The sequence below is a fragment of the Symphalangus syndactylus genome, chromosome 6 (assembly GCF_028878055.3).
Source record: "Symphalangus syndactylus isolate Jambi chromosome 6, NHGRI_mSymSyn1-v2.1_pri, whole genome shotgun sequence".
In the NCBI taxonomy this organism is placed as follows: domain Eukaryota; kingdom Metazoa; phylum Chordata; class Mammalia; order Primates; family Hylobatidae; genus Symphalangus; species Symphalangus syndactylus.
Genome location: NC_072428.2, coordinates 13,341,007 through 13,353,876, shown reverse-complemented (window position 1 = coordinate 13,353,876; position 12,870 = coordinate 13,341,007). Strand labels below are relative to the sequence as shown.

The 12,870-nt window shown below is 41.5% G+C and overlaps 1 protein-coding gene across 9 annotated transcripts in view; it reads left to right on the top strand.

Moving 5' to 3' along the window:
- Positions 1-11,546, top strand: part of TTC17 (tetratricopeptide repeat domain 17) — a 125,935-nt gene extending 114,389 nt beyond the window's left edge. For all 9 annotated transcript variants that reach the window (XM_055281866.1, XM_055281869.1, XM_055281867.1 and 6 more), the window contains 3 exons: positions 6,877-6,996; positions 8,640-8,783; positions 10,395-11,546. In XM_055281866.1, coding sequence (XP_055137841.1) covers positions 6,877-6,996; positions 8,640-8,783; positions 10,395-10,526 — 396 coding nt within the window. In that variant the 3' untranslated portion in view covers positions 10,527-11,546. The remainder of the gene's footprint in view (positions 1-6,876; positions 6,997-8,639; positions 8,784-10,394) is intronic.
- Positions 11,547-12,870: the final 1,324 nt, after the last annotated feature.

Genomic DNA, 12,870 nt, shown 5'->3' with positions numbered 1-12,870 from the left:
CTTAGGGAGTTTTTGATCACATTGACATTAATTGTCACTAACTGTCAGCAGATGGCATTGGCCAGACTCTATTTTAGGGTTAAAGCCATCTGATCCATCTGCACTATCAGAACCTTCAAGACGCGACTCAGGCTGCAGCTCAGAGGGCTCCACCAGTGGCCCTAGACTTGCACCAAGCTGCTGCCATTGCCACTGTGCCAGCGTGTATGCCAGGTTACCACATAGTCCTATGTAACCACGTGGGCTGCTGCAGAGTAATTCCCCTACTTTTGTCCCCCACTTCCTCAGGTAGAGGCTCGTAGACATGACATTGGATGAGCAGGCAGCTCAGCTTGGTCAGAGACAGCCGGCTGCTCCACCCCCTTTGTCCTATCACAGACCCAGTCACAGACATAAACTCTCAAGCCCATGTGCTTGTCTGCTTCCCACCCCCAGCCAGTCATCAATGCCTAGTTTGGCCTAATGCATCAGCTGCACCAAGGCAAAATCATTTTTGCCAACCAGCCCAGCTGCAGTTTGGTTTCTGGTCAAGTCCATTTTATGGACAGTTCAGAGAAGTGGACAGCTTCTCTCAGCATAAGTTTGTCTCCAGCTTTCATCCCTTCCCATGGAGTCAACATGGTGAAACCCCCTCCCTACTAAAAATGCAAAAATTAGTCAGGCGTGGTGACACAGCCCTGTAATCCCAGCTATTCAGGAGGCTGAGGCAGAAGAATCACTTGAACCCGGGAGGCGGAGGTTGCAGTGAGCCGAGATTGTATCACTGTACTCCAGCCTGGGCGACAGATCGAGTCTCCATCTCAAAAAAAGAAAGAAAGAAAGAAATTAATGGCATAAGTATAAAGAAGAAAAAACAAAATGTCATTCAGAGATGATATAATTATCTGTATAGTAAACCCCAAAGACTCCACAGTTTTTTAGAAATAATATTTTTCTCAAAGTGGCTTCCTGTAAACTCAGTAAATAAAAAGTTGCATTTCTGTACAGCAGCACAAAATTTAAAAGTGTAATTTTTAAAAATATACATCGTTATAAAAATATAAAGATCTCAATAAATCTTACAAAAGTTTTCAAGACCTCTGTGCAGCAAGAGATAAAACTTTTATCAAAAACCATTTTAAACAATTTAAATAAACAGATATATAATGTTCATGGATAAGAAGACAAATGTTACAAACATGTCAGTTTTCCTCAATTTGATGTATAGAGTCAATGCTATTATACTCAAAGTACCAGCAGGGTTTTTTTATGGCACTTGAAAAGCAGGTCTTTATATGGAAAGGTAAATCATGAAGAAGACACCTGACACTCTTGAAAAGAAACATAAAGTGAGAGTTGCCTTACTTTTTTGATAAAACAAGACATTATGCTGTTTGCTCAAGCATAAATAAAAATGGCTAGGAAGACTAAATAGAAAACCCAGAAATAGACTCGGATACAGGCGTCCACCTCCCAGGCCACAGATGGGTACTGGTCTGTGGCCTGTTAGGAATCGGGCTACACAGCAGGAAGTGAGTGGCAGGTGAACTTCATCTATATTTACAGCCACTCCCCATCGCTCGCATTACTGCCTGAGCTGTACATGCGAGGGATCTAGGTTGCACGGAAGTTCCTTATGAGATTCTAATGCCTGATGATCTGTCACTGTCTCCCATCACTCCCAGATGGGACCATCTAGTTGCAGGAAAACAAACTCAGGGCTCCCACTGATTCTACATTATGGTGAGTTGTACAATTATTTCACAATGTAATAATAATACAAATAAAGTGCGAGATAAATGTAATGCACTCGAATCATCCCGAAACCACCCCCTACCCTGTCCATGGTAAATTTGTCTTCTATGAAACCGGTCCCTGATGCCAAAAAGGTTGGGGACCTCTGCTCTAACATACAGAACTGTGATGTGTTAAAAAAGTAATACTGAAAATTGATGGGAAGAGAAGGGACTATTCAGGAAATGTAGTGGGGCAATTGCTTAGTTAATTTCAGTCTTCATATCTTACACACAAATTCAATTCCACATGAATTAAGGGCTCAAGTATCAAAAACAAAATGTTAAAAATTAGAGTAAAATGTAGGAGATGACCTTTCTGGCTATGGAGTAAGGAAAGTTTTCTTCTTAAAGGAGACACAAAATAACTATAAAAGAAAATGTTAATGAATTAAAGTATATTAAAGTTTAATTTTTTTAATTAAAGAGACGCAGGCCAGAGAGAAAACGTGTAGCACATTTAATCTACAAAAGATTAATACACAAAACATATAAATTGATGAAAAGTAATACAATAGAAAAATGCATTAAAGATACTAACAGGCATTTCACAGAAGTGATATGTGTGATGAATAAACATGAGAAACAATTCTCAGTCTCACTAGTAATCAGGAAATGCAAAGTAATACCACAGGAAGATGCCATTTTCCCCTCACCAGCAATACCTAGGGTTAGGAAGGATATGAATCAAGAGGTCCTTTTAAATAATGTGAATGGGGTTGTAAGTTGGCATAGCACCTTTGGGAAACAATTTGGCAATCTCTTGGTTTTGTTTTTTTGTTTTTTGTTTTGTTTTGTTTTGTTTGAACATATGCATATACTGTGGCCCAGAAATTCTGCTCCTTGGTATCTACTCTAGACTATAACAGGAGACAACCAGGAAGCAATCTAAATTCCCATCTACAGAAAATGGATAAATACCATGTAGTATATCCAACTTAATGAGCATTTAATTGTGCAGCAAGGAAATTGAATAAACACAACATGAATGAATCTTAGAAATAGAATGTTGAATAAAAAGTCCCAAGTTTGACAAGTCTGCATACAATACGCCATAGTCCCCCCTTATTTGCGGCCTCATTTTCCATGGTTTCAGGCATCCACAGTCGATCATGGTCCAAAAATATTAAATGGAAAATTCCAAAAATAAATAATTTATAAGTTTTTAAGTTGTCCACCATTCTGAGTAGCATGATGAAACCACCTGCTGTTGGGCTCAGTCCACACGGGATGTGAATCATCTCTTTACCCAGTGTATCCACCCTATAGAAGCTCCCTGCCTCTCATTATCAGACTGAAAAAAAATAGTAGATATAAAACTAGATGCTATCCATGGTTTCAGGCATCCACCGCGGGTCTTGGAATGTATCCCCCTCAGGTAGAAGGGACTACTGTACCATTTTCATAAAGTGCAGGAAGAAGTAAACTAATGTATATTGTTGAATCAAGTATACATGTATGTCAGAGATAGAACTATGTTTAAAAGGTGAAATGGAATAATAAAGATAACATTTAGAATAGCGTGTGAGGATGGAATGGTGTAAGAACACATAAGTAAATACAAGTTCATTTTTCAGTAAGGTGGTCATTTCTGGAATATTCATTATTGTATGTTTTATAGCATGAATATGTTTTACATAGTTGTATACTTACTATTTATGTTATATAATTATATATTTACTTGGCGTGGTGGCTCATTCTGATAATCCTAACACTTTGGGAGACTGAGGCGGGAGGATCACTTTAGCCCGGGAGTTCAAGACCAGCCTGGACAACATGGCAAGATCACATCTCTACAAAAAATTTAAAAATTAGCCAAGCATGGTGGTGCATGCCTATAGTCCCAGCTACTCAGGATGCTGAGGTGGGAGGCTGAGACAGGAGGATCACTTGAGCCCAGGAGTTCAAGGCTACAGTGAGCTATGATCACACTACTGCACTCCAGCCTGGGGGACAGAGCAAGAGCTGCCTCAGAAAAAAAGAAGAAATTATATATTATATGTGTATTTAATTATTTGTGTTCTTTTGTGTGTCAAATATTAGCATTAAAGAAATATCTTTTTTGTGTTTTTTGTTTGTTTGTTTGTTTTTGAGACAGAATCTCGCTCTGTCACCCAGGCTGGAGTGTAGTGGCGCAATCTTGGTTCACTGCAACCTCCTCCTCCTAGGTTCAAGTGATTCTCCTGCCTCTGCTTCCTGAGTAGCTGGGATTACAGGCACCTGCCACCGTGCAAGGCTGATTTTTGTATTTTTAGTAGAGACGGGTTTTCACTGTGTTGGCCAGGCTGATTTTTGTATTTTTAGTAGAGACGGGTTTTCACTGTGTTGGCCAGGCTGGTTTCGAACTCCTGACCTCAAGTGATCCACCTTCTTCGGCCTCCCAAAGTGGTGAGATTACAGGTGTGGGCCACCACACCCAGTGTAAGATCATTTTATTTAAAATCCTTTTGGAATACCAGTCAGAAAGAACAAGTCACTTAACAAGGAGAAACAAGTCGGGCTAGCTTCAGATTTCTCTGCAGCAGCATTCCACACCAAGAGGCAATAGAGAAATGCTGACACATTATTTGAGGAAAGAATACGCTGAGGTTTTAAATCCAACCAAGCTGTCTTTTAGCTCTGAAAGCACCAGACAGAAAGTTTGCAACATATATGAGGGTATTAGTTTGCTAGGGCCACTAGAACAAAATGCCACAGACGGGGTGGCTTAAACAGCAGAAATTTATTTTATCATGGGTCTGGAGGCTGGAAGCCTGAGATCAAAGTGCTGGCAGGGTTGGTCTCCCCTGAGACCTCTCTCTCTTTGGCTTGCAGTTGGCCTCTTGCTGCCTCTTCACATGGTTGTCCCTCTGTGCACACAGGACCCTAGTGTGTCTGTCCTTCTTCTAGCTCCTTCATATAAATCCAGTCATTTAGAGTTAGGGCCCCACTCTAATAGCCTTATTTTAACTTAATCACTGCTTTAAAGACCTCCACATACAGTTACATTCTGAGGTACAGGGGATTGGGACTTAAAAATATGAATTTTGGGGGAGCATAGTTCAACCCATAGCAGTGATCTCAAAGAATATTGTTCCCATGAGCCCTTCTTGAGGAAACGATTAGAAGATGAGCTTTAGCCAACCAGCTGATTGGGAAAACCACACAAAAGTACTGTCAGTGACCACTGATTATATTCAGCTGTAAAGCCGATACTAAAAGGTGAGGCATAGGGTGATAGGTCAGAATGTAAATACTATATGCCCTGACAATGTAGAATTATAAAATTAACAAAAATGTTATTGAAAACAGAAATCAGACAAGCAGGTAAGTTTTCTGAGTGCCTCTTCTGTAATGGCTGGGAGGCAGAGATCATCAACCAAAAGTTGCAAATGAAATAGATTTTAAAAATCCAAAGTTAGACCTAAACTCAAAATTCAGCCTAAATTAAATACTGTAGTTTTAGATATAGTAAAGGTAGTATCTCAGTGGGGAGAGAGATGAATTATTAATTAAATTTTGAGACAAATTAGTAGCTATATGGAGAAAAATTAAGTTGGAGCCATATCTTTTACTTTACAGCAAATTTCAAATAGATCAAATATTTAAATGTAAAAAATGAAATTATAAAAATTCTGTAGGGGAAATGGTAAAATATTTATTTCTTTTCCTTTTTAAGAGACAGATTCTCACTCTGTCTCCCCCAGGCTAAAGTGCACTAAGTGGCATGATCATAGCTCACTGCAACCTCAAACTCCTGGGCTCAAGCGATCCTCCTGCCTCAGCCTCCTAAGTAGTTGAGACTACAGGTGCACACCATCATGCCCAGCTAAATTTTTTATTTTTTGTAGAGACAGGATCTTGCCGTGTTGCCCAGGCTGATCTCTTGCCTTGGCCTCCCAATGCACTAAAATTACAGCCGTGAGCCACCAAGCCTGACCCAGTAAAATTTCTTGATATCCTTGGAGTGAGGTAGGGCTTCCTAACTACAACTGAAAATCCAGAAGTCATTGAAGATCATTAAACAAATTCTGTAGGAATCAAAATCTGCATCACACAAAGTACCATAAGTCCAAAGACAGACTTCAAACTCGGGAAACCTATCTGTAAATGATAGGCAAGGATGATCTCCCTAAAATATAAAGAACTTTTTACCAACAGAAAAGATGAAAACCTCACAGAGCAATTAACAAAATATAAAAGCAGATAGTTTACAGAAAAGACGTACAAAAGGCTAACAGATATGAAAGAATGGTCAACTCCACTCATAAGGCAAATGCAGATTAAAACCACATTTCTCACCCATCAGATTGGCAGAGACCTAAGAGTTTAGTAACAAACTCTGTGATGGGGCTATAAGGAAATGGTGATACTTACGTATTTCTGGCAGGAGATTAAATTATTATAATCCAGCCAGGCGTGGTGCTCATGCCTGTAATCCCAGCACTTTGGGAGGCCGAAGCGTGCGGATCACCTGAGGTCAAGAGTTCGAGACCAGCCTGGCCAACATGGTGAAACCCTATCTCTACTAAAAATACAAAAATTAGACGGGCGTGGTGGTGCATGCCTGTAATCCCAGCTACTCAGGAGGCTGAGACAGAAGAATCACTTGAACCCGGGACATGAAGGTTGCAGTGAGCTGAGATCATGCCACTACACTCCAGCCTGGACAACAGCAAGACTCCGTCTCAAAAAAAAAAAAAAAAAAGGAAAGGGGGGGTGGGGGGGAGGAACAAGGATAGGAGGGGGACTTCACAGTATAACTTTTTATACTTCCTGGTTTTTGAAACGTGAATGTGTTACCTATTCAGAAAGTTAAATAAAATAGAACGTAGATATGAAATACAGTTCTGCTATTCAGTAGTTGAGTGAACTTGGGCAAGACACTTAACCTCTCTGAGTCATAGTTTTCTCATTTATAGAAGGGCTGTAATAGTAGAATCAAGCTCACAGGATTGTTCTAAGGATTAATGAAGGACAGGAGGAACAGAAAGTGCTGAGCAGAGTGCCAGCACTTAGTAAATACTCAGTTGAATGGTCATGACTTGTGTTATTGAACTTAGTGTTGGTAATAAATGAGTATGTTCTTGAAAGGACACCAGCCTTAGCTAATATTCCTTTGCAGAACCAGACGTCCTGGGTCCTCTCCAGCATGGCAGCCCTCTACTGGAGGGTGAAAGGCCAAGGAAAGAAGGCAATCGACTGCCTCCGCCAGGCTCTGCACTATGCGCCACACCAAATGAAGGTGAGTGGGACTCAGAAGGTGGGAACTTCTCCTTGGTCCTTTCCATTCCCCATGGTTTATTCTGCCCTTTCAACCAGCCTCCCTCATGCTCAGCCAGTGAGGACATGTTCTAAGGAGAGAATGGGGCAGGAGACCTTCTGACTGGGCTTGGGCCCCAGCAAGCCTGTGAACTATCCCTGCTGCATGCCTACCCAGCCTCAGCAGGTTGGAATGTGGGGAAGGCCTTCCAGATCACTGTAGGACATTACTGCATTTAGTCCCCTTTCTGCTGTGTTCAGAGCCACCCAACATAGCAAATGCACTGGCCTAAGTGGGCTGACACATAGAAGTCAATCTGAGTTTAGCTTGTCCTCAGGGGCCTGGTGACCTCTTAGACTTGTTTTGCTTATCCTCTTGGCTTTAGCTTGCTTCCAAGCACAGAGATAGAAGCAAATTTCCGTTTCGTCATGTACATTGGCCAGTCCCTAGTCCTTGTCTGACTTCTACTTTTTCCACAAAAAAAACCCGGCTAACCCTGTGTGACACCAAACTTTTCCAGAAGACCAGTTATTGTTATGATGGGTGAGAAAGTACAGTGTTTTATCAGCACATTTGTATCCATGTGTTCTGAGTTCTGCATTAATCCAGATCTTAACGCTTTTTAAAGACATGGCTGGTGTCTTCTTTGTTCATCAAGGCAGTGTATGGAATGATGGAAGGAACACAGGATTTACTGTCAGGCATTGCTGAGTTTTAAACACACCTCTACCTCTTACTAGCTTTGTGAATTTGGGCACCTTATTGAACTTCAGTGAGCTCATCTAGGGTCATGCATTCTATGGCTGTCACAAAGATGGGTCCTTTTTTTCTGTTTCTTCTGTGTTTGCTACAGAACCCAATATGGCATGATACAGGTAGCAGTTGCTCAAGTAAGACGTTTAAAGGGAATGATATTTGTGATAACAATAGTGCTACTTGTTCAATCCATCATTTTGTACTCTATACTGTTAGACAATAGGGAAGGGCTGAGGTTCTACCTCTAGGAGTCAGCAAACTTCCTGAAAAGGGCAAGAGAATAAAACACTTGGACTCTGGAAGTCAGACAGCCTCTGGTGCACCTACTTAATTCTAGCATTGTAGTATGAAAACAGCCACAGAAATATGTAGAGGACTGGGAATGATTGTGTCCCAATAAAACTTCTTTCAAAATAGGCAGGAGACTAGGTTTGGCCTATAGGCCAAAGTTTGCCAACCCCTAATTATATAATGATTCTTGCAGAAATTATTTTGGCTTTCTGACAGCATGACTCCAAGTGTGTTCTGTGGACAGTACACAGACTTTTTATTAGCAGTCTGCAATGAGACAAGGAGCTTCACCAGAAGAAACCAACTACATTATTCAGCAGATTGTTTACTTCAGCTGACATTTTGTTGTGTTTGTTTTCGAAGCAAGACCTCGCCAATGAAAGAAGTAATTGATTTATATTCTGGTACAAGCACCTTATCTATCACAGACCAGTAGCAAAGAGCACAAAAGCACTTTGAGTGGCACTATTCTAATCATTCACCAGGAAACACAGACTGTATTCTTTATGATCACCAAAAACAAGAATGAAAGCTCAAAACCCAATTTTCCCTTCTCACCATTCTCCTCCTTCTCCCAGGATGTGCCCCTGATTAGCCTGGCCAACATCTTGCACAATGCCAAGCTCTGGAATGATGCCGTCATAGTAGCCACCATGGCAGTAGAGATCGCACCACACTTTGCTGTGAACCACTTCACTCTGGGCAATGTCTACGTGGCAATGGTGAGATGGGGGTGTGAGCAGTATGTACCAACTCTGCCAAACAGTAGCACATCTTTGATTTCAAAACCGCTTTGAATATGTCATTGCCCACCAGTTCCCTGTAAGCTTGTCTAAAATTGCTAGCTCCACCAATGTTATATTTTATGGATAAGGGTTCGAGAGGTTTTTAAAAAAATAAAACACGAAATTCTTCTAAGTATTTACAACTAAGTGTTTGCAACTAAGTTCCTCAACATGAGTTGAACACTAACAGCAGAGTCAGATTTACCTACAATTTCCTGGAGACACCACCTGTTCCAGAAAACCTCTCCTAACACTCCATGGAGACACATACACATGCTCTCTTGCTTCCAGGTTGGGCTAAGGTACCTGTCATTGCACTCATGACACCCTTTGCATATTTTTCTTGCTGGATTTTCACTTTGTTTTATAATTTTTTGTTTAAGTATTTGTCTTTCCCTCTAGCCTACGGGCTCATTGGGGACAAGACTCCTCTTCACCTCCCTATTCCCAGTGCCTCACAGTGTTTTTTGGCACATGGTAGGTGCTCACCAAGTAGTTAATGAATGAAGAGATTCTGCTGGTTTCATGGAATACCATTAACAGAGAAAATGGCAAAGTCTTCCAGATCCCTCATTCTCATCAGAAACAAGAACTGATTTCAGAACTGAAAATCCCAGGGGGACCCCCCCTAAAAGCTGTCATAACCCAATTTAGCATGAGAATCATTCCATTCACTTTCATCTAAAATGTGGCATCACACATAGGGCTATTCCCAAGATGCTCTCAGTAATGGCTTATAGAGTGAGCAGCCCTGGGCTACCAGCTTCGTGTATCATCCTTGACTTCAGAGGCGAGAAGTGTTTTGCCAGGGAGGTATTGCCAAATATGCAGATTTCCCTCTGCTTCTTGAAGAATCTGTTGTTGCCCCCAGTAAATGTGAAGTTTGCTACTGTGAACGAGGACTTATGTCTCTCATTTGGCTAGAAGAAGTCATTAAACCAGTTGATTTGGGCTCTTCTTTGAGAGTGTAACTCTAAGTAAAAGATTAACCTTCAATATGGCAGGGATCATTTCCCAATCTTTGTTGGCATTTTTAAATGTTAAAGAGAATTTTAAAACTCTTCAAAATGTACAAGTCCAATTGAGATACCTGACTTAGTTTCCGTCTTTCCAACTACATTAGAAAATTTAGGCAGATGCATAATGGGCATTTGTCAGGCATGGTTCTAGAGGTTTCTGTGAGGATTAAATGGAAGGATTTCATAAAGCACCTAGCACAGTGTCTGGCACATTTCAGGCACTCAGGAATGTTAGGTCTTATTATTACCACAATTATTACTGTTGTTGGGTTTGTAAAAGCTGCTCTACCCCTTTTCCTTTTGTTCTTGGGCTCTGCCGTAGTTTCCTTTGTGATGTTATACCTCGGAGATGAAGGCAGCTGTTTCCTCCCGGAGGAACCTCAGAGTTTTCCACAGAGACTTAGATCCATTGAGCAAATGCTGCAGGATTGTCCCTAGCACAGAGGTGCTTCTTGAGAAAAAAGAGGTCACAGTATATATTTAGTCTGCTGGTGCCATCCCCTCACATTTGTCTCCTTGGCCCTAACAGGAAGAATTTGAAAAAGCACTGGTGTGGTATGAATCCACATTGAAGCTTCAGCCCGAGTTTGTCCCAGCCAAGAACCGAATCCAGACCATCCAGTGTCACTTAATGCTGAAGAAGGGACGGCGCTCTCCTTAGTGCACTTCTTCTTTCTCTCTCTTTACTCATGTTCTCAAAAAAAAGAATGAGAAAAGAAACCAATCATTGTCAGTATCTACTATTAATGACGTGTGCGAAAATACTAAGACTTATAACAGGACTTTTACATATGTGGGAATTGGTTTGTTTTTGTTTTTAAGTTTCTCCTTTCCCCCAACCAACCTCAGAAGAGGCACCTTCAGAAACACATTTCTTAAAAGGAAAGTGCAGCTTCAAGATATTGTGTAAATACTGAGCCAAGACATTTCTGGAGCTGTGCTCTGTCTCCAAAAACCTCAATGCCTTTAGGGCTTTTCTCAGTGGTCCAGCTAGCCTCCTCTTTGGAGGAGGACGAAGCCGCATTGCACATTCTCTGCTTCCTGTCGTAGCCTCTGTTGTCAGTGGAAATGCAGAAGCCCATCTGGTGCCGTCAGTGAGAAGCAACGTTCTGCGCTCTCTCCGTTAGACTTCCATGCTGTCCCCAGTCTTGTCCATTCCATGCTGCTATGTTACAAACTCTCAGAGGTAGTTTGCAGGGGAGGAAGGGGAATATGATTTTAAAAACAAAATATTTACAACAACAAAAATTCTTAGGATCACCTGACCTTTGTAACGTTATTTATGTTGGGGAGGGAGGGGGGCTGAGAAGGGGAAATCAGCAGTGTGCAACATCTTTATCATTTGTACTTTAATTACAAATCACGAGGAAACCAATAAGTTGAAATCCTATATAACAGGTTTATATATATAGAATATGTATATTTGAAGCCCTCTACAGACCGAGTCTATGTTTTACTAATTCTTTGTTCACTGTGTTACCCATCTTGGAATAAGGTGTGAGTGTCAGCTCCCTCTTTCTGAGGCCTCCAGACTCAGCTCCTCAGGAGAGTAATGAGCCAAGGTTGTGTGTTTCCATACAATGCTTTTACCTTTGGTCCCAGGAGAATCAGAAACTCCAACATTTTGGAATCTTCAAGGGCACATACTGAGAAAAAAAAATAAAATTGTTTATGAGCAAAATAGTTCTGTCTGTGATTTTTCTTTAGAACCTGGCTAATTTGGGCAGCTGGGAAGTCCAGCTTTAACTCTGGATCTGATCTTCCCAAGCCCTCCATTGGCTTTCTCTTTCAGCAGCAAGGTGAGGGGAGAAAAAACAATCCATCACTAGGTTTTATAGTTGATGAACTTATTAGAATGATGCATTTAACCAGGAAAGACATATAGTCAGCACATGTTTAGAGTTTGGTATATAATTGACCTTCCTGGCAAAGGAAGAATCATCTAAGCCACGAAGTCATGGCCCTCAGGTAAGCACTGATCTTAAAGTTGATCCAAGTAAGTTTCACAGACAGCCTTGGGGGTGCATCGTGTAAGTCGGGCATTCCCCGTGGGACAGGATTCCACTGAAGGCAGCATTTCTATGGACTTGCCTAGGATGTAATCAGACACTGATCGTTTCAGATAATGGCTCATGGAACTTGAAGGGTTTGGTTCTAGCACAGACTGTAATTTCTTAGAAGCAGGTCTGTAATTTCTTACACCAGACATACCTGTGACCTCTCTTCTTTACGCAGCTAAAGTCCAACAAACTCCAGTTTTATCAGATGTATTTTGAGAACAGCAAGCTCATTTGTTACTGAATACAGTGAGCCTTTATGCACTCGGGGATGCATCGAAATTAACTTGTATCTAAATGTGGTTCCCTGCTTCCCCACCTCACCACAATTTTTTCCTGAAACCTTCAACAGTTGTTTGGCTTTTTTTTTTTTTTTTTTTTTTTTTTAAGACAGAGTTTCACTCTTGTTGCCCAGGCTGGAGTGCAATGGTGCAATTTCAGCTCACTGCAACCTCCGCCTCCCAGGTTCAAGCAGTTCTCCTGCCTCAGCCTCCCAAGTAGCTGGGATTACAGGCATGCACCACCATGCCTGGCTAATTTTTTGTATTTTTAGTAGAGACAGGGTTTCACCATGTTGGCCAGGCTGGTTTTGAACTCCTGACCTCAGGTGATCCACCCACCTCAGCCTCCGAAAGTGCTGGGATTACAAGCATGAACCAGCATGCCCGGCCCAGTCACTTGACTTTAAAATTAACATACTATGAAATTCACTCTGGTGTACAGTTCTATCATGCAACCATCACAACAAGATACAAAACTGTCATCCCCCCAAAAAGACTCCCCCATGCTGTCCCTTTGTAGGCAAAGCTCCCCAACCCTTAACCCTGGGCAACCCCGGGTCTGCTCTCCCACCCCGTCACTTTCCTTTTCCATAATGTCATATAAATGGAATTCGCGTATGGCCTTTTGAGTCCAGTTTCCTTCCCTCAACATAATGAATGCACTTGG